We start from the raw sequence: 22,174 nt of genomic DNA, 5'->3' as shown, positions 1-22,174 counted from the left end.
ACTACGGGACAAATTATTCTGGCATAATCTACTCTTGTCCCAAGTTCCGTTCAGAAGCAGGGGTACTGCTGGCTGAGCCCCCCAAGTCTGGTAGAGGGAAAACAAGCCTTTGAAATAGTTTGACTTACAGCACCCTTTCTGCCAGTGCAATTTCTGCTGTGTTCACTGGTCATATGATTAAGCTGAACAGAGTTTAGAATAGGGGCAAGTCTCCTCCTGCCCTTTCCCACCCCCTCCACTATACTGTCCATGACTTACCCCAGCCTTGGCAGAGGGGGGTGAGCTCCTCCTGAGCTGGGATGGAGGACATATGCCAGTGCATCTCTGGCTGAGCTGGGATGAGTGACTTCAGCAGGCGTGGCCCTGGCTGACCCCATGCTCAGCCAGAAATACACCTATTCCAAACTCTGCTCATCCCACCAGATCTTGAATTTGTATTGCTCCTGAAAGCACCAATTCTGCTCCTGCCTTGACCTACAAGCAATTTGAATGTTCCTCACTGCGGGGAAGAGGAGAGATTCCTTGCCCACAGAAAACCAACATATCTAAGAGAAGATTGCCTTTATCTCACTGATAAGTTCTGCTAATGCATTGAGATTTTTCCACCTGGGGAAGCATCCAGACATTGTATCCCACTCCTGCAACTTAAAAGTTGTATGGTCTAGGAATGAATTTAAAACTTGATCCTCACGAATGTACAAATCAGCTGCAGGATTTCTCCCGCCCCTTAAGCCATAAGTCTCGAGCCTTGAAGGATACTAAGCAAAGATCTTTCCTTTATGTATGTGATGAGTTTATGACAAAAAGTAAGATTGCTTAGGTTTGAAGGGCAGTAAATGGGTGCTAGATTTCACTTTTTATTTGTTGCAAGTTACAAGCCACTTCTGAGACCGCTGGAGTTAGGAGTCTTTAATGCAAGATGGCTTTCCAGAAAAGGGGGGGGGGGGACTTTGCCAAAATTTGAGAATGTGCCAAGAAGTAGTAGCAGCAGCAGCAGCCTGCATTCTACAAATGAGACATTAAAATGAAGGTCTCCAAGGACAGCATTCTGATGATATGATACCTTCTACTGGTGTAATTAATGCCATCCTGTCAACATGGCTCTAAATTAACAATGTGTTAAGCATCGCCTCAAGATTAAGCATAAATAATTTAATGTGTTACATAGTTAGCTCAACTTCTATTCCTTCCATTCCAGCTGCCATATTGCACTTGTCAGTTCTTGCACTCCCAGTCTTTGGGAATAAAGCTCTCAGCCCTGTCATTTCCCAATAATCTGGTATTGAAAACAGCTGTCCGTGTCATTACCCCAAAGGCTTTGAATTTCAGCAAGCAAAAGCAGCTTTCAGCTGCTGAAGCTTGAAGAAAATAAGCAAAAGATGATGTTCCAGGCCACCATGCAGCTGGAGGGCCTTTTTGCAGTGGCCTAACACAACAGCAGGTAGGTGATTCCTAATGTTGTTGGTTGGTTGTCAAGCCTCTGCTTAAAGACCTCCAAAGTAGGAGACTCCACCACACTCCTTGGTAGCAAATTCCACTGTCGAACAGCTCTTACTGTCAGGAAGTTCTTCCTAATGTTTAGGTGGAATCTTCTTTCTTGTAGTTTGGATCCATTGCTCCGTGTCCGCTTCTCTGGAGCAGCAGAAAACAACCTTTCTCCCTCCTCTATGTGACATCCTTTTATATATTTGAACATGGCTATCATATCACCCCTTAACCTCCTCTTCTCCAGGCTAAACATGCCCAGCTCCCTTAGCCGTTCCTCATAAGGCATCGTTTCCAGGCCTTTGACCATTTTGGTTGCCCTCCTCTGGACACGTTCCAGTTTGTCAGTGTCCTTCTTGAACTGTGGTGCCCAGAACTGGACACAGTACTCCAGGTGAGGTCTGACCAGAGCAGAATACAGTGGCACTATTACTTCCCTTGATCTAGATGCTATACTCCTATTGATGCAGCCCAGAATTGCATTGGCTTTTTTAGCTGCCGCGTCACACTGTTGGCTCATGTCAAGTTTGTGGTCAACCAAGACTCCTAGATCCTTTTCACATGTACTGCTCTCAAGCCAGGTGTCCCCCATCTTGTATTTGTGCCTCTCATTTTTTTTTTGCCCAAGTGCAATACTTTACATTTCTCCCTGTTAAAATTCATCTTGTTTGTTTTGGCCCAGTTCTCTAATCTGTCAAGGTCGTTTTGAAGTGTGATCCTGTCCTCTGGGGTGTTAGCCACCCCTCCCAGTTTGGTGTCATCTGCAAATTTGATCAGGATGCCCTTGAGTCCATCATCCAAGTCGTTGATAAAGATTCCAGTAGCCCATCGCCCAAAAATGGCTTTGGCATGGTAAAAATAAAAAGATGGTGGTATCCACGGGCTGTCATTCTTTATTAATTTTGTGTTATCCTTACTACCAAAGTTCTTGCCACAGTTTTTCCTATTTTATCTCCCACTATGTCAGTGCTCTCAACTTTGTCTCTTACATTTCTACTGTTCAAAGCCACTGGACTGCTCCTCTCTTAAAAGACTTTTCTTATTCTCTCCTGTTGCCCTTTTAATAAATAAGACTCCTTCCTCAAACCTCTACACCTTTCTGCTCTTCCTTCGCTTGACTGTCTTCTCTACTGTCAACATGTAGATTCCAAGATCCCTGGAGATAAGAGTCTGTCTTTTCTGCTTGTGAAACTCTCTTAAAGCAGCACTATATAAATAATAAAAATTGATGGCAAAAAATCTTGGCTGAGTGCAGAGCAAAGGCAGAGTTCAGTTTATATGCGACATATCAGGAATGTGCAAAACAGTCAAATCCTGCCCTCAGTAGTCAGCATGGAAGCCTTAACCTTTGACTTCCTTGCCTTGGTGCAGCATAGTATGAATTTAAAATTCCATTAGAGATAATAGAACAATTAATTCTGCATTAAGCTGCATTTATAGCAAAGCACTGTGAGCGTTGCAATTAGGTTTGACTTAAAGTTACTTTTGTTGTAGCCTGTTTAAATGCACAGCATTTCACCATGTGCCACTGTGTACTAAATGTACATAGCATGATTTCATACCAGTGTTAAACAATGCCAAATTAAGTGTTCTTATTCAAAATGAAGGATTAAGCTAAGGCAACACTGGGTCTTTTCTGCCCCCTTGTGATAACTCAGCAGAATTACGTAGCCCTCACAGGCTTCTGCCCTAACCTAATCTCAAACTAACTTAATGTGGAAGTTAATTCATTTTTAGAAATAAAAAATAATACTGCCTTGCTAACTGTGCCCCATGCATAAGTTAAAGAAACAATTAAACAGTTGCCTACAGGCCACAAGAAATGAACCCCTGACAGAACATAGAACAAGAAACCATTATCCCACACACTGCTTTAATCTCCACATTCTCCAGCAAAACATTAAGCATTAAAACAGACAATTAAAGGATTAGAGTTTTTTATTTAAAAAAAATGCAGAAAAAATGCTAAGCAGTATATACTGCAAAAATGTGCTAGATGATGATAAAATACAAAGTACAGGTTAAGTACATAGCACCAACCATTACCATTCTTGGAACAAATTATTTGCAACAATTAGGGGTCAGACAAATATTCCTTACACACCAAGAGAGCTTGTATCTACAGCAACATGAACAAGTCCAAAACACTTTTGATAAGTTGGCAATCCAACAAAATTTTATTCCTAGATAAAATTGTGTTATATGGTAATCTCTCATATTATTAAATACTTCTTACTAACATCAACTTTCAGGCTGAGTTTAGATGTGATGCCAAATCACAGATGGGCATTAAATGAAGAGGGTTCATTTGGGTTTGCACACTGATTCCCTCCTAACATCTAATTTCACTGCAAAATTAGAATCCTTCTTCCTTCCTATTGGAACAGGCCCCATAGGTAACACAAATTACCGTCTATACTCGAGTATAAGCAGACTTTTTCAGCACATTTTTAATGCTGAAAAAGCCCCCCTTGGCTTGTACTTGAGTGAGGCGGGTGGCGGCGACGGAGGGACGAGCGGCCTGAAAGCAGCCCTTTTTCGCCGCTCGTCCCGCCGCCCGCCTCTCGCAAGGGCAGGCACAGGAGCCGCAGTTGGGAGAGGCGCTGCACTGTGCCTCTCCCAACCGCGGCTCCTATGCCTGCTCTTGCGAGCGGCAGAGGCGGGCAGTGGAGGGACGAGCACCAAGAAAGTAGCCCTTTCGGGCTTCTTGTTCTTCCTCTGCTGTTGCCGCCACCACCAGGTTTGTGGTGTGGTGAACCAGCTTATACCTGAGTCAATAGGTTTTCCCAGTTTTTTGTGCTAAAATTAGGTGCCTCGGCTTATATTCGGGTCGGCTTATACTTGAGTATATATGGCAAGTGGCACCCTATAGACCCACTGGTGGAGGAAGAGGGGGGCAGGGGGAGACCCCACCCCTGGAAGCATGATCCCAGTGGGGTTCCATCGTGGCTGCCCCCCCCATGCCGGGTGCCCAGGCCCCGCAGGCAGCGCGCCACACCCCACGCCCCTTTGGGTGGCGCGTGCCAGCCCCGCCCCCGCCTGCTCTCCGCCCCTGGTTCTGGAGCATGAAGCTCTGCCACTGTATATACCCCAAGAGGGCATTATAAGGATTGGGAGAGAAGGGACAGCAATAAATAGAAATGTGTTCTTACAACTGCTGAACATAATGCAATTAGTGTGGGTTTTGCTTTTCTGGAGAAAGCAAAATATCATTTCATTAGTATATGACAGATGTCAAACCTCTATTGAATTTATGTATATAATGATTTCAAACATAGTATGTTGTAGCTCAATTTGTTTTGATGCCTCAGAAGCTGAAAATAATCAAAATCTCAACAATATCTATATTTTGATGCCCAGCGGGAAAGAGCACATTCGAAGCAGAGCTTTCCTAAACTGAGCTTTTGTTTGTTTGTTTGTTTGTTTGTTTGTTTGTTTGTTTGTATGGAGGGGCATGTGCTGTATAGCTGCAGAGAATTGGCTCAATTCACACATCACAGTAAACTATAGTTAATGGTTTTATGTGAATGTACCTATCTGGGCTTCTAGCATGCAGAGGAATGAAACCATGATCTTGCACTCAGAAGAACATATGTCTAAACCACAGACTGTGGTTTGTTTTACTGAAACAAACCATGATCAAACCATGAACATACAAACTTGGGTACATACCATGATTTATTAACACTAAATCAGGCATTGTGGTTTTTTTTCACCCCAGATCTATTACGGAAGAACAAAGTGGATGAGATCCATTTATGTGTGGTAAGCCATGGTTTATCACAACGTCTATTTACATTAGAATGTCTATCTTTTCAAAATCAGCCTATTCTATATTCTCATGGGGGTGAGCATGCTTAATCTACACATTAGAGCAAAACATCACACCTACAGAACAAGGTAAGAACATCAATATCAGTGTCATCCACTGTCCTCAAAGATATAAAAGCTTTTCTAAAGAGGTTGATTTTTACCAGTTACTCAAAAGACTCCAAAGAAATGCCTATGTGAAATTTTCTAAGCAAGGCAACTCATAGGAAGCGCACTACAACTGAAATAGTCCGGCTTTCTAGAACCACTGATGCAGATGTCTCAGATTGCTACCAAGGGTCCACACCCAAGTCTTTTGAATACAAGCGCAAAACTTTTAACTGAATGTTAAAAGAATGTACCTCTTGTATGACTCTTGAATGTTATGACAGGAATCTAATTAGCCACAATATTTTCCCTTCACATCTTATGAAAAGGAATTGCTCGTTATCATACAAACAGGCTCTACGACCCCAAACTAATTGTTACAGAAGATCTTACAGCCTCCTCTAAAGACTGAAACTTAATTGCAACCCACATTTCCTTCTGACAATCCTTGCCATTGCTAACTAAGGGGCTATTAGGGAGCTGACCCTATGCTGTATGTATTTGCATAAGTTGCTTCAATGTATTTGCATAAGCAATGAATTTGCATGAAGCAATGTATACTTCAATGTATTTGCATAAGTTGCTACAAAAGTGGCCACGGTTTTAAGAGTGGCAGTGGAACTATAAATGCAGAAATGGCTAGTAGAATACTAGTAAAACTCCACCAAAGGTATTTTCAGAACCAACTGATTCTTCTTTTAAATTCTCGAGATTCTAAATTTTGTAGCTTTAATTTATGTTTTAAATTTCTGCAATATTTTATTATAGTGAGCTGCTCTGAGTCCTGCATGATGAAATATTGGATGTGAGTTTATAAACAAACAAACAATCATAGCAGTTAAGGAATTAATATTTGGGTTTACTTATAAAGCCAGTCACCCTATGGCAGGTCACAACTCACAGGTTGAGAAACGACGCTCTTAAAGCCTGCCATGCGCTGATCATCACTCAACCACTAACCACCATTTTTGAAATTGTGGGGAGCCTGTGCTGACAGTTGTGAGCTACATGCCTGCCCTGCATGGAGAGATGCACCCAAACTTCCCCTGCAGCCCAGAATGAGGCAGAGGCCCTAAGCAGGCCGTTGCTTGGCTGTGAATCTCCATGACTTTGCATAGGGCAAACTGCATCGTTTTCAGGTAAGCGTGGCAAAGGGGTCTGAAAATCCTCCTGTGGCAGGCTGCCTGTCTCACAAAAGGAACTGCCATTGAACCTGCATGCTTCAGGATGAAGCCTCATGAAACACCTTTGGCTTTCCACCTCCTCTTTGTTGTCTTGTCTGACTATCCCTCACTGCTGAGAAATGTGCCCAGGAGAGGCGAGGAGGTCAGAAAAAGAAGCGCCAAAAACCCAAACGGCTGCTGCCTCTGCAGCGATAAAAAAAGGTAAAAGGACCCCTGACCATTAGGTTCAGTTGTGGCCAACTCTGGGGTTGCGGCGCTCATCTCGCTTTATTGGCCGAGGGAGCCGGCGTACAGTTCATGTGGCCAGGATGACTAAGCCGCTTCTGGCATGGAAACGCCGTTTACCTTCCTGCTGGAGCGGTACCTATTTATCTACTTGCACTTTGATGTGCTTTTGAACTGCTAGGTTGGCAGGATACAGAGCATTAAAAGCATTAAAAGTGTTTCTCCAGTGGTCACAGGCATTACTGAAAAGGTGGATGCAATGGTCACACAACCATATTACAGAGAACATGCAAAGGTAAGGCCATTTCTGTTTAATAGTAACAGCACTGCTGCTTAAGCGATGGCTTTCCAGTCAGGAAGGCATGACCATTCTCAACTCTACAACCGCCAGAGGTTTAGGAAAATGCCGTGATTTACCAAAAGACCATACTGGCCCTAGTCCAACAATGGACAAATGCAGCCGGCAAGTGGCTTGGACTCAGGCCTCTCAGATACTTGACAATCACACCAAGCAATTTTTCTTGAGGGGCACACGCACACTTAAATCCAACCCTCTCCAGAATGACAGATGAATATTATTAGCATTGGCTCGTTTCTGGAGAAATCTGAAAAGAAGCAGTATTTCTTTTTAGTATTCCAAAGTTTGGGAACTTGCTTTATTAGAAAAGTTGAGCAACGTTACATATTTCCAAGGGACCATGTAAAAGATTGACAGAGGTTTGGATTGATTTTAGGACATACGTCGATAAGGAAGAACAGTCTGCCACCCCCCTCTGCTTATCAATGATATTCTTCTTTAAGATTCGCTCCACCCATGGCACAAATGGGTTTTATTTCATTCTGTGTTTAAAAGCATACTCAGTCTTCTATTTTTGTTGTACTAGCCTGTTGTGTACATTTGTTGTTGTTGATGATGATGTTAGTTCCTGTTTTGCTTTCAGTCACTTTTCTTGCTCTAATACACACACCCAGAAATACTATTCGTGATTATGCACATTCAGGATTGGCTAGGACTATTTGTGTTTGCAGCCTGCTTCCTTGGGTGAATGGCTGCCCGGACGATTAAGTGGGTTGACTTGCTGGTACCTAAACAAATGATTTACTCTCTGAATATCAGAACACACAGCCCATTAATAAAAGCACACAATTCACGAAAACAGTATTTTTACCTGAGGTAGCACTGCTGGTCTTTGTCCTGCCGACCTCTGCAAGGAGCTCACCTGAGGAACTGTAATCGGCACAGCTGCAATGGTTCCCAAAGCCTGCCAGAAGAAATGAATTTTCAGGATTTGAAATGGTCCAAAGAGAGTTGTCATGCACGCCTGTTTTCGCCTCACTGCAGCTTTGGGCCAGCTACCGCTGCTCAGGGTCTAGCCTACTTCATAGGGATGTTGGGAAGATAAAAAGGATATGTATTTATTTTATTATATTCCAACTGATTAAGTTTGTAAACCGAGGTACCACTGTACAACATAACAGACTTATGTTAATTCACCTGATGCAATGGCACAGAACACAAAAGTGATATCCACATAAGAAATATTTTGTGTGCTGCAACCCTAAGAGACACACACCACCTTTCCTTGTTTCACATCTGATCAGAAGAAATTACCAATATTTAATAGTTTTAATAAAAAGCAGAAAATGTATCAAATCTCCTCTTTCTATTCTTCAGTTGCCTCCTTTCCCCAATACCATGGTGCATTTATCTGGCACAACTCATAACTCTAGAAACTGTTTGATCATGAGTTGCATCCCTGGGTTAGCTCTATAAAACAGAAACAGCTTTGCTTGTTTGTTAAACACGCACACAGAGGCCAAAAATAATAAAAAAAGGGGAGTTGAAGGGGAGAGGAACAGCCAGACAGCTTCATTGTACTGCCAAGTTCATTTCTCTTAGTATCTGTGGACTAGGAGTGCTGGCTGTGTTTTCCAATGAAGCTATCATTAGTCCTGTCACCTACGCTTTCAGAAAACACTGTCGATTTATTTCCCTGAAGAAGTTCAGAGTACTGTAGCTGCCTCTCAGGAGAATGAAAACAAATTATGGTATTCCTCAGTTATGAAATTTTTAGTACCGAACGATACATGCTTAATGTTTATCAGCCTCTTAATATTAAAGCTTGATGGTTTAAATTTTTCAAAGGCAATGCAAGCCCACGTTGAAACAATGAAATGCTGCAAAAGTGGAAATCCCACGTTCTCTTTATTTTTAATGTTAACTGCCTTAATTTGGCTACAGTATCTGGATTCTATGTAACAAAATCTTCACACCTTGATAGAAGAGTGGCGCTCTGAAGCCCTCTCTAGTTTTATTCTCCACCGAGGTAAGTTTGGGAAAAGGTAGGTAGTGATGCAGATAATATTATGGGGTGTGTGGGCCCCATTTAGGACTGGACTGGACTCAGGGGCTTGGTCCAATCCTAAGAGTATTTTGAGTTGAGAACCAATGAGACCTGGGACATGGGATGCCCTCCACAGCACCATGTTCAGACTCGCCCCTGATAAAAGCAATGTAAACAGAGTGGCTAGAACAATACCTTGAAGTAGGTAACAAAACCTGACAGAAGACAATAGTATTTACTGGTTGTTGTTCTTTTTTAAAAAAATCTATTGAGTGGACTTGGTGTTCTTCCCACAAGGGAGATTTCCATAAAAAGGATCCACTACCCCAAAGGCTCTATTTCTAGTATCAAGCTAGTCTTACTTCAGAGGCCCATTTACGGCTCTCAACTCAGGGAGGCATTTCCTAAGGTATTTCCAAGGTTGTCTAGGGTTTATTTTTTGGGTTTAAACCCGTATTTTAAATGTTTTACGGAACCCAACTGATACCTAGCAGAGCTCTAATGTCGGTGTGATGTTCCTTAAGTTTAGTACCAGAGAAAAGCTGTGCTGCTGCTTTCTGGGCCAACTAGATTTAGTTTGTGTGCTGGGATTTAGTTTTTTCATATTTCTTTCAAAATAATTCATTTGTCAGCATTCTGGCAGCACTAAATGAATTATTTACATGAAGAACAGGGAGTGCAGATACAGTTAGTCTCCCATAAGAATTTCAAAGCAGTTTTTGCTGCAACATGTTAGCTTAACTCACTTTATTTTATTGAGGAAACAAAAGTCCTCAATACATAGGGTCAAAGGAAAAAGAGTAGAGACAAAAGGGCCAGAACTCTGAATTAATGCACTCCCACATTGCATTGAAGTTGCCCAGAATGCAACACTAAAAAACTAAAATTATGGGATAAGATGCCACCATTTTTATACTGCAGTACTCTGAAAATATACACTGAAGCTGCATGCTGAAATTTGAAATATAATCTTTTTTCAATCCCACTCCCTCACAGGATAAGGAAGAGATTATATTCAGGAAAACCATTACAAAGTCATGAGACCCAGTTGGCTCTTCACACCAACTCCTGCAGGGTCCTTTTTTGAGGGGCGTCACCTGGAAATGTGGACTTAATTGTAACCTATCTCTGGAGACAGGAAAACATTATCATTTTTGCTGGTAGAACAGCAAACGCAACAAACCCTTTTCTGTGTGTAGTGCTAACCATGACTGCACAGTCCAAATCACCTTTATTTCTTTTTCGTACCACTATGGTTGATCCCCCCACCTCAGGCATAATAAGCGCTATAGCCCTAAAGGTAAAGGTACCCCTGCCCGTACGGGCCAGTCGTATCCGACTCTAGGGTTGCGTGCTCATCTCACTCAAGAGGCCATGAGCCGGCGCCGTCCGAAGACACTTCCGGGTCACATGGCCAGCGTGACGAAGCTGCAGCTGGCGAGCCAGCACCAGCGCGGCACACGGAAACGCCGTTTACCTTCCCGCTATAAAGCGGTCCCTATTTATCTACTTGCACTTAAGAGTGCTTTCGAACTGCTAGGTGGGCAGGAGCTGGGACCGAACAACGGGAGCTCACCCCGCCACGGGGATTCGAACCACCGACCATGCAATCAGCAAGTCCTAGGCACTGAGGTTTTACCCACAGCGCCACCCGCGTCCCTACCCGCTATAGCCCTACATTTGTCCAAAACAGACACAACAGATTGATGATACTTTGAAGGGGCAGAGAAGCAGCAAAAAATCAGCATGAAAGGAGAACCATCTGGGGTGAGAGAAGGTGAGCACCCAGCATTTGTGCACGTCCCTTTTTGGGTAGGTGTGACTGAACCCCTCCAGTCCCCCTTCTTTACTTGTTTATTATTTAAAAAATGTGTACCCCACCCTTCCATAAGCAATGTCCAAGACAGCTAACACATTTAAAACCAATAGTACCTCAATAAAACTATTAATAGCAAAGAACAGAGAGAGCTGGGCAGCAAACTCCGATAACATCACGAAAGAAGCAAATCAAACACACCAATGACACTGAACATTACCTACACAGTACCTTGCGCACTAAATATATCAGAAAGATCAAGCAACTAACTTCTTATCAACCAAATGCCTTTTCCGCAGTGGAACCATCAGAGGATGAGACCTCAGTCCCAGCCAGCATGGCCAATGGTCAGGAATGATGGGAGCTGGCACCCCATGGGCTATCCCTGCACTAACATATCCATACCTCCATCAATCTACACCCACACACTTTCATCCACACATACAAGCATACTCTCAACCATCACTGGTCCCAAGAATTCCTGGGATGCATACAGAAAAAGGCTGCACAGCGCCATCATGGCAGCCTAACATGGTGAGCCTGCGCCATCATCTAAAAAGTCTGAGCCTCCAGCCTCAATCTGGTGTCAGATCCTCTTCTTCAGGGTGCTCTACGGAGTGCCCTTGCTCAGACTGGATCTCAGGCGACTCTCAGGTGCGGTCCTGCTGACCCATTTCCATGGACATCATTGCCCAAGGTATCTGGTGTCTGGAACACAACACCTACACAGGCATTCTTAACTTCAGAGAGCATTTGGCAATATCCGAATGCAATCAAACAGAACGTCAAGTCATGTCCCATCCCCAGAAGGGAGTGGAGAGTGTTATCACCCACTGTCTTTCCTGACCCCCACCTGGCAACCTGAATAATGTAGGCACTTCCCTCATGTCAGTCATTTCAACTGCAGCTTTTTGTCATTCCTTGCTGCCATTCCACCTCTGTTTTACGTTTCTGAAAATAGGCATATTTTCCCTCTCCTCTACATTTGTCAAAAGGAGCAAACCTGTGCACATTCTTATGAACCTTTAATTAACAAGCTGAAAAGACATTTTTCTGGCAACGCCTGACCTTTAAGCACTTTGTATGAATTTATTGATACCAGCAGAAACAATAATTTAAAAGGTTATTTTATGAGTGCAGAATAGTTTATAGCAGCATTTTCGTCAAGATAAATGAGTTTCTTATTACTACATTTACGGCACTAAGCATTTTAATAAAAAAGGACTATAAAAATCAAAAGATAACTTCAAATCTCTTCTCTATCTGCAGCCTACATGCAGTCAATACTGACCCCTTGAAATGTCTACATTGCCGTGCACTTTAAAGATAGAAGGGGGAATGGTAGTGGAGGGTAGAAGGACACTATCAAAATAATCCCAAGCAGAAACTGTTTGGAAACTGCAGGTGTCAAAACTGAAAGTATAAAAAAGGAGCATATATAAAATATTTTCCCCATACATATTTTAATACATTGGTTTTAAGAAGTACTTAAGATTTTTCAAAACATAAATATATCTGGGCTGAAACTAACAGCTTGGAGCCTTGCCTAAATATATTATTTTTACAAAACCTGCATTACACCTTTAGACCTGTGCTAACCACAATCTTGTGCTGGTAGCATGATTTCCTTTCCCTCCTCCTGTTGTTGCCATTATAGTTTTCATATATTTATTTATACCTCAACTTTTTCCCTAACAGGAACTTGAGGCAGCTTCCAGATAAAAATAAAGGGGAAATGATAATTTAAAAACAATTACCGTATTTTTTGCTCTATAAGACTCACTTTTTCGCTCCTAAAAAGTAAGGGGAAATGTGTGTGCGTCTTATGGAGCAAATGCAGGCTGCGCAGCTATCCCAGAAGCCAGAACAGCAAGAGGGATCGCTGCCCTGGTCAGCAATCTGACTGTAGCTCTTTGAGCCTGTTGAAGTTTCGGGGAGCCCCACCTGGAGTGCATTACAGTAATCCAAACGGGATGTAACTAGAGAGCTTGTGGAAGGCTCTCCCCAGGGAGGCCCGCTGGGTGCCTTCGTTTGCACTAGGCAAAAACATTCTCCCAGGCCTTGGGCTAATTCAACATGTTGAGTTTAGGATTGAACTTGTTGAGGGCTTTTTTTTAAATTTTACCCAAGGACATAAACTGCCACAGGGGCCGGCAGCCATGTCCAAAGTCTGTTTCGAGGGCCTAATCCGGCCCACCGGTCGGTTTAACCCAGCCCCTGTGGCAGTTTATTTCCTGGGGTAAAATCCAAAAAAACCCCCAACAAATTCAATCCTAAACTCAACAAAAGCTCAACAACTTTGGGGTAAAATCCTAAGAAAAGGTTAACAACTTTGGTTGGCCCTCACGGCCCTTCACTTCATCAAATCTGGCCCTCTTTGAAAAAAGTTTGGACGCCACTGATCTAAGGCCTTTTTAACTAGGGTGGGGGCGGTATTGTTTTTGTTTGTTACTGTATTTTTATGTTTTTATATTGTAAACTGCACTGGGATCCTTAGATGAAAGGTGGGATAGACATTAAACAAACAAACAAAGGCGTGTTTCACTGTGCCCAAATCAGACATCTCAAGGCTAGCACCCTAGTTTTCCCTGCGCAAATGCACTCCTGACCCCGGCAGAGAGCTCAGCATCCATGCTCAGGGTCCAGGAGCAAACCCACGTGAGTCAGTCTTCAGCATGTGAGTCAGTTCCCCCATCCAGCCCAGGCTGAATCCCCATTCCCTGTTCTGCCTTCCAAATGACCAAGAGACCTTTGCCTTGTCTGAAGTTTCAACTGGTTCCCCTTCATCCAGTCCATTACTGATGGGAGACAGGTTCAGAACAGAGTCCTTGAATTTAGGTGGAAAGGAGAAATGGAGCTGGGTGTCACCAGCGTACTGGAATTGGAAGGAAGGGACTTTGGTGCTACAGACAGCACCAGCTCCTTCAAGTCAGTGCAAATCCCTCAAAGAACCAGAAAGGGGAAAGAAGCAAATGCTGCACAAATGACAGAGTGCTACTCTAGGTTAATTAGTTTTTTATCTGTTTATTACATTTACACAACACAAGTTCAGCTCCTAGGGCAGCTAACAAAACATAAAAATACTAAAATCAAAGTGTGCTCCCACACATGTCTTCCTAGAAGCAAGTTCCAGTGAGTTCAGTGTAGCTGATTCAACATCAGTATTACAGCCATAGTTGATAAAAACACTAAAATGACAGCAACTACAGGTTTAAAAAATTCAAAATATCTGAATGTACGGAATATAAAGGAAATGTTTTATATTGTGTAACAAAGTGAAAGTAAACTAAAGCTCATTTGATTCTATTATTCTTTCCAACAGCATGCTTACTTGTTCATAGACATTAAAAAATTGAGCGCTTGAATACTGCCCAGTTCAACAAGTTTTTTAAATTATGAATGTTCTTAAAATTTAAGCAAATACAAAAATGTACCCAGACATATAAAAAAGACAGATATCAGAATACAATGGAAAAAATCCCTCCTCATCCTAAAATTTCCAGTTACTTCAAGAATAAACTTAGTATCAGGTGCAAAAAAAGAGGAATAACTTAGTACTGATTATGTATTCTCTACAGTTACAAGATGGAAATTCAAGTCATGGCTGAAGGCAACAGTAGATAAATTTTAGTGTGCCTCTTTTGCTTAAACCTAATCCATTTCAAGGAAAAAGCAGTGTGCTCCTCAAACTGCACCAAATAATAACCAGCAATGGTGTAAGAAAACAGTTCCCTGCCAAAGGGTTAAGGGGCTGTTAGTTCCCAAACTTTTTCATTATCAGCCCATTACTGGAAATATATACCGGTATATGAATCTGCTTTCTCTGAGGGTGTTTCCCCACAGTAAAAAAAAATGAATTGTTAAAATTACCTTTCATGAATAACTGTAGTAAAAATCTGATGTTGTGACTGCTAATCATTTTCTCAAGGTATGTATACATTTCTACAAGCAAATACTGCTTCCTGCTGCAAAGACACCTAAAGCTATTTTAAAGATGTTTTTGTCTGCTACATGTTCAATATTGGAAACAGAATGGATTGTAATGTGGTACTGACAGGGGAACAGATTACTATGGCAACAGCAAAGATGAAAATTCTTAACCTGAATGGATATTCACTGAAGTAATTGCAGGGTGTTTGGTTTTGTTGTGGGCTTTTTTTTTTATTTAAAAAACCCCATTCTACATTCATTTTACAACGAACACAGAATTCAACCTTGAGCTTGATTTATATAAATGCCAAGTGCTAAATGCAACCTTTAAATGAAAGCTGACTTTTAAAAACTTGAGGAACTGAACTCAGTGATCACCCTTTGTTTTGAAAGCTTTATTTTCCACAAGCATTGCAACTATTTTTATTCACAGAAAAAAAATACAGCCTTTCATGTGGAAAGCCACATTTCCCTCCTCCTTTCCCTCATGTGGAAAGCCACATTTCCCTCCTCTTTATCACAAATGTGAACGTGTTTTTCAAGTTTTAACTAACATATCGATGTCTCTTAAAAGAAATCACCAGTTCAGGCCCTAATTCTGAAAAGAATTTAACCCAGGCGTTTTCAAAGATTTAAAAGAAATCTGCATCATACTACAGCAATCTGCATGAGTCAAAAAACTTTTTAGTGTGTTGATTTTCAATTTATATTACTTATATTACAACTTATACAGGGATTTAAATGAAAAGCAGACTATGCATTTTCACAGGACATAAAGTTAAATATTATCATGGAAATTTTCATTTCAAAAGTTTACAAAGGAACATGTTTCTGTAAGTTTGTGAGCTTACTTTTCTTGGCAAGGTTTGATTTGGTGGTGATAGTTCCCAACTCCCCTATGTACTTCTTACATAGGAGTAAGGGGACTGCTTAGGCTGATCCACCCATGGAGACTTATGGAATCTGAGTGATTAAGCAAAATTCAAACTGATAAATTTATAGAAACACGATCATTGGCTAATTTTTTGATTGAAAGTTTCCATGTTACTATTCAATCATATGTATATAGTCATACCTCAGGTTAAGGTAGCTTCAGGTTAAATCTTTTCAGGTTGTGTCCCACAGCGACCCGGAAGTAATGGAACGGGTTACTTCCAGGTTTTGCTGCTCGCGCAGACGCTCAAAATGACATCATGTGCATGCGTGGCGAATCGCGACCCGCGCACGCGTGGGTTGCGTTCTGCTCAGGATGCGAACGGATCCCGTTCGCATCCAGAGTTACCACTGTAGTTTGCTTCCTACTTAAACCCTTTTTATATGTTAAGATTTATGTTGTTCCTATACTAATTTGGAGTCTATTGAGGGTTGAAATTCTTTACAGCAGTGGTTCTCAAAAGGTGTGGAAAGATTCAAGGGCAATCAAAGAAACATTTAAACATTTCAGTGTAGCGTAGTATAATATCCACGCCTCTCTTCAGGAGCATTAGCTGATTATATCACAAATTACATCACAGCTGGCTATTCTTTTACAGTTCCCCATGGCTTATTGTTGTGAATGGGGATTTTCAACTCTGACAAATGTGAAAGATCAGAAAAGAGAAAGTGTTGAAGAGATGAGACCTCGTTTGTTTCAAATTAGACCTATATAAATAAGATTACCTGGCCAAAGCAAGCTTGCTTCTCTCATTGAGTTTGCGTACATATGTAAGAGGCTTGTTTATACAGTCGTACCTTGGTTGTTGAATGGAATCCATTCCAGAAGTTTGCTCGACTTCCGAAAACATTCGGCAACCAAGGCGCGGCTTCCAATTAGCTGTAGGCATTTCCTGCAGCCAATCGGAAGCTGCGTCCGACATTTGGTTTCCAAAGAACGTTCTCAAACCAGAACACTTCTGGGTTCGGGAGCATTTGGGAGCCAAAATGTTCGGGTCGCAAGGCGTCAGGGATCCAAGTTACAACCCATTATTACATTATGGGAATGATTCATGCTCATATGTAGCTCCATTGTTTCATAATTTCTCTGTGTCCTGTGATGATATGATAAAATAGTTGTGCGCTATGTTATAAATCAAGCTCTGCTAGGAGTGGTTTCCTCTTCTTTCAAAATTCAGTGTGGCATAAGCAATTTTTTCTTCTGAAAATGTGGCCCAGAGTAAAAAGTTTGAGGACCACTGCTGTATAGTATAGTATAGTATAGTATAGTATAGTATAGTATAGTATAGTATAGTATAGTATAGTATAGTATAGTACACTTTATAGTATAGTACACTGTTTCAGGTCCTACCTCCCTCAGGAGCTCTGCTCTCATCTCAAGGCTTTGTGTATTCCAGTGGGGCAGCAGAACACAACCCAGTGGGGCTGTGGTGGCCCCTACAGCTTCTGCGACCGCCATTACTGTCTCTGGGATTGGGCTGGAACCCCAGGAGCTTTTGAGTAGCATTCCCAATATCTGAGAACATGGGCAGGAAACCCCTTTGGGAGCCAAGGATGGAAATATTATGATCAACCTGTCAAGATGCTTCCATGAGGTTTTTGCAGATATGAAGCTGGAAAATGAAATGTCAAAGGCAACTCTCTGCATGGCTTGTGTGACTCAAAGCATGAGTAGGAGTTGCTCCCTTGTACACAATGGTATCTCAGTAACTTCAATAGATCGGGTGACTCTGATCATATGTGCTTCCTTGCTAAAAGTGACACTAGCTACTTCTTCACTAAAACTGGAGAGCACCGTAAGAAAAAGTCAGTTCTCATATTTAAAGAACTGCTTTACAGTCATGATCCCAATTCACCATAAGCCTTGAAAACAGTTGAACATTTTTCTTCAGGTACTTTAAGTTAGCATTTTTATCACCACCATTCTTGGCATACAGAAGAGATGCAATTTCCCCTGTGGTTCAAATGAGGTACAGTTCTCCTCAACAAAGGAATTGTACAGATCTTCACACTTCCATTCTTTGTCTGCAAAGATGCTGCTGTCAATAACCAGACAATCTAAATCGGTTTCCATGAAAGAATTGCCAAACTCTCAACGAACACCCTGGGATCTCTCTCGTTTACTGGATGATGCCTCTACCAAACCTCAATTAGGCAACGTATCTCTGAACAACTATCACCCAGCATCTCAGTACAGTGGTACCTTGGTTTAAGAACAGCTTAGTTTATGAACAACTTGGATTAAGAATGCTGCAAACCCAGAAGTAGGTGTTTTGGTTTTTGAAATTTGCCATGGAAGCAGAACATGTTGAGTGTGTTACATTTGTAAACTGAGTCCCCTGCTGCTATGGGAAAGCACGCTTTGGTTTAAGAATGCTTTGGTTTAAGAACGGACTTCCAGAATGGATTAATTTCGTAAACCAAGGTACCACTGTACTGCATTTTGTCTGCCCCATCATACTTGCCTATGTAGTGCTCTTTTGCTCATGTACTTTCCCCCCTCATGATGGGAACAGGTGGTTTGTTCTGTGACGTAAATTGTACAAGGCAACTCCCAGACTGAAGCTTTGCCATGTCCATCCTCCTCCTGCTCAGTTTCATAGTCTGATGAGGCTGCTTTTGATTTATAATGGACACGACTACAGGTGCCACATAATACCGGTTCCGCAATTCTAAGGACTTGATCATTTAGTATGTCAGCACACACTAAACTTTGGGATGCCCTACCTATTGACATCAAGCAGTAATGTGCTCTTTTTGGTGCCTGCTAAAAGATTCTTGTTTAGACAAGCCTACCCAGATGCTTAGGAAGCTGAGGTAATTTTAACCTGTTTTAGTATTTTAACTTTTGTATGTTTAAAAGCAGGGTTGTGGTTTTCTCTCTCGAAGTTATTGTTTTTATCTTTTTGTAAATTGCATTGAGGTTTTTCTTAACAATCAAGAGGGGTATAAATTTAATAAAATAAATAAGTAAAATTTAAAAGCACAGAGTATTGTAAAACATGGAGGATTATAACATGCACTATGTAGCTTGGCCCCCTTATCGGCTAGTAATGTGTTAAAATGAAATTTAAACAGAAGATTGTAATTTATATTTATTTATAAAATAATTTAGATACTGCCTTTTGGCTCTCAAGTGCCCCAAAGTCTGTTTTCCACTACAATTGTCCAATTAACTTAAATATGTTTTTCAACCCCATGGTAGAGCTTCAGAACCAAAGCCATTTAACACACTACTATGAATCAGGATTGGTGTGTCTTCCGCCATGCCTCTATTTTCAAAAGAAATCTTAGAAAAGAAAGTTAGTAGAAATGTTTGCAATTCCCCCAAAATGCACCCAGGATTCAACATTCCAGTTATGAATCATTCAAATCCCTTACAACCTTCTCCAGCAGGTATATGGTGGCCTCTACTGGATAAGGGGAGGGGGGTCATTGATTTGTTTTTTCCTTTTTCCACGAGATCTACAGATGAAGGGCAGTCTTCTTCTTCTTCTTCTTCTTCTTCTTCTATAAAATTAAGGCAACCAGGGAAATTCCAAAGCTTTTCATTTCTGAAAATTGTGTATCCTTCTGGAGCGACTCTCCGAACTAGGGGCGGGTGGCACCGCTTTGCAGTGGTTCCAGTCCTACTTGGATGGTCATTCCCAGAGGGTGTTACTTGGGGGATGCTTTTCAGCCCTGTGGAACCTTCAATGTGGGGTTCCGCAGGGCTCAATCCTATCCCCCCACATTGTTTAACAGCTACATGAAACCACTGGGTGGGGTTATCCGGAGGTTCGGAGTATGTTGTCAGCAGTATGCTGATGACACTCAGCTCTATTTCTCCTTCACATCTGCAGGTGAGGCAGTGGAAGTGCTGGACCAGTGTCTTGCCTCGGTAATGGACTGGATGAGAGCCAACAGACTGAAGCTCAATCCAGATAAGACTGAGGCACTGTTCCCTAGACCAGATGGGTGGGAGGTTGCCTGCTCTTGAGGAGCAGGTTTGTAGCTTGGGGGTACTCCTGGATCCTTTGCTGTCACTCAAGGCTCAGGTGGCCTCTGTGGCCTGGAGTGCCTTCCATCAGCTTCGGCTGGTGGCCCAGCTACGCCCCTATCTAGACAGGGATAACCTAATATTGTCTATGCTCTGGTAACCTCAAGGTTAGATTACTGCAATGAGTTATACGTAGGGCTGCCTCTGAAGACAGTTCGGAAACTTCAGCGGGTGCAGAATTCAGTGGCCAGGTTGCTCACCGGAGCAAGACGGTCTTGAGCATATTAAACCGATCCTGGTTTGACTGCACTGGGCCCAATTTAAAGTGCTGGTTTTGACCTATAAAGCCCTAAACGGCTCAGGACCGCAATACCTCAAGGACCGCCTCTTCCCATATGAACCTACCCGGACCCTGAGATCATCTTCTGAAGCCCTCCTACGTGTGTCTCCTCCTTGAGAGGTCCGGAAGGTGGCAACACGAGAATGGGCCTTCTCTGCAGTGGCTCCGTCTATGGAATGCTCTCCCCAGGGAAGTTCACCTGGCACCTTCATTATACACCTTTAAGCACCAGGCAAAAATATTCCTTTTTAACCAGGTCTTTGGTTGACCTGATCAACATCCCATACCATTTTAAAATGTGGCTCTTTTGGGGGGGGGTATTATTAGGCTATTGCTTTTATATACTGTGATCTTTACCTTTAAAGCCCTAAACGGCCTCGGTCCAGTATACCTGAAGGAGCGTCTCCACCCCCATCGTTCTACCCGGACACTGAGGTCCAGCACCGAGGGCCTTCTGGCGGTTCCCTCACTGCGAGAAGCCAAGTTACAGGGAACCAGGCAGAGGGCCTTCTCGGTAGTGGCGCCCTCCCTGTGGAACGCCCTCCCATCAGATGTCAAAGAGAACAACAACTACCAGACTTTTAGAAGACATCTGAAGGCAGCCCTGTTTAGGGAAGCTTTTAATGTTTGATGTATCACAGTATTTTAATATTCTTTTGGAAGCTGCCCAGAGTGGCTGGGGAAACCCAGCCAGATGGGCGGGGTATAAATAATAAATTATTATTATTATTATTATTATTATTATTATTATTATTATTATTATTATTATTATTATGTGAACCGCCCTGAGACCTCCGGGTATAGGTCAGTATATAAATTCAAATAAGAATAATAAGGATAAGCATATCTCATACTCTGTTGCTCTTAATAAGAGGTGGGGGAGGGTTCATCTAACAAGTTATTTTCAGTGGGAAAGATTTAAATGTGATTAATAAACTTATCCAAATCAATCGGCTGTAATGCTATACACATTCATCTGGAAGTAAGCCCCACTAAACTTACTGGAGCTTACATCTGAACAATAACGAACAGGATTGCAGCCTAAAAGTGTATGTGTCTGACTGGATCGTGTTCAAGAGATTCCCCGCCCTGCCACAAACCAAAAAGCTGGTACATCTTAGCATTACTAGAGATTCCAGCCATCCAGAATCAGTCTTCATATAGTTGATTTATTCCCCTTCTGTCATTGCCTCCAGAGTTGTAAACAGAGCTAACTTTTAAAAACATTGACATTTTCATGAATGCTAGCCTGGCAATTTACATGAGGCATAAAACAACCTCCAAGTACAATGAAACAGCTGCAATGCATTACCATTTTAAAGAGGGCTCTTTTATTTTCTGAAGTGAATCAAAGCTCTCCATGGGGGTTATTTTGATTGGCACCAACACAATGAAGAGCTATTCCTAGGATTCATTTGAGCAGAAGAATCCTAACTTTCTGTTTATGGGGTTTCCTTTTAGGTATGTGTTTTGTTTCTGTTTTTTAGTATAAAATGCTTCATGGGGAAAACACGCCCATTCCACCTTCACTCTTACACTTCTGTAACTGTTAATTCAAGAGCTGTGGTTTAAAACCACTGTCAGGGGGGAAAAGTACTAGATTATTTCAACATGGAAGTATTTGCAACTTCCCGACACAAATCACTGTCCTCTTGAATTAAGAAAGCCAACTGATTTTGTTCTGAACCCATGCAAATGGAACTTTAAGGGACTGCACTGAATACAGTTTTGTTTCTTTCTCTGTAAAGGTGAAGGTAAAGGACCCCTGGACAGTTAAAAAAGGTAAAGGGACCCCTGACCAGTCGTGACCGACTCTGGGGTTGCGGCGCTCGTCTTGCTTTATTGGCCGAGGGAGCCGGCATACAGCTTCCGGGTCATGTGGCCAGCATGACTAAGCCGCTTCTGGAGAACCAGAGCAGCACACAGAAACGCCGTTTACCTTCTCTCCAGAGCGGTACCTATTTATCTACTTACACTTTGATGTGCTTTCGAACTGCTAGGTTGGCAGGAGCAGGGACC

At 42.2% G+C, this 22,174-nt stretch overlaps 1 protein-coding gene across 5 annotated transcripts in view; it reads right to left on the bottom strand.

Annotated features, from left to right (window-relative positions):
• Nucleotides 1-22,174, bottom strand: part of PHF21B (PHD finger protein 21B) — a 199,141-nt gene that overhangs the window by 29,091 nt on the left and 147,876 nt on the right. For all 5 annotated transcript variants that reach the window (XM_083503382.1, XM_083503386.1, XM_083503384.1 and 2 more), the window contains one exon: nucleotides 7,982-8,074. In XM_083503382.1, coding sequence (XP_083359508.1) covers nucleotides 7,982-8,074 — 93 coding nt within the window. The remainder of the gene's footprint in view (nucleotides 1-7,981; nucleotides 8,075-22,174) is intronic.

This window comes from Podarcis liolepis (genome assembly GCF_965112155.1).
Source record: "Podarcis liolepis genome assembly, chromosome: 5".
In the NCBI taxonomy this organism is placed as follows: Eukaryota; Metazoa; Chordata; class Lepidosauria; order Squamata; family Lacertidae; genus Podarcis; species Podarcis liolepis.
Note: the sequence above shows the minus strand (reverse complement) of the source record. Positions and strands in the feature narration are given on the sequence as shown.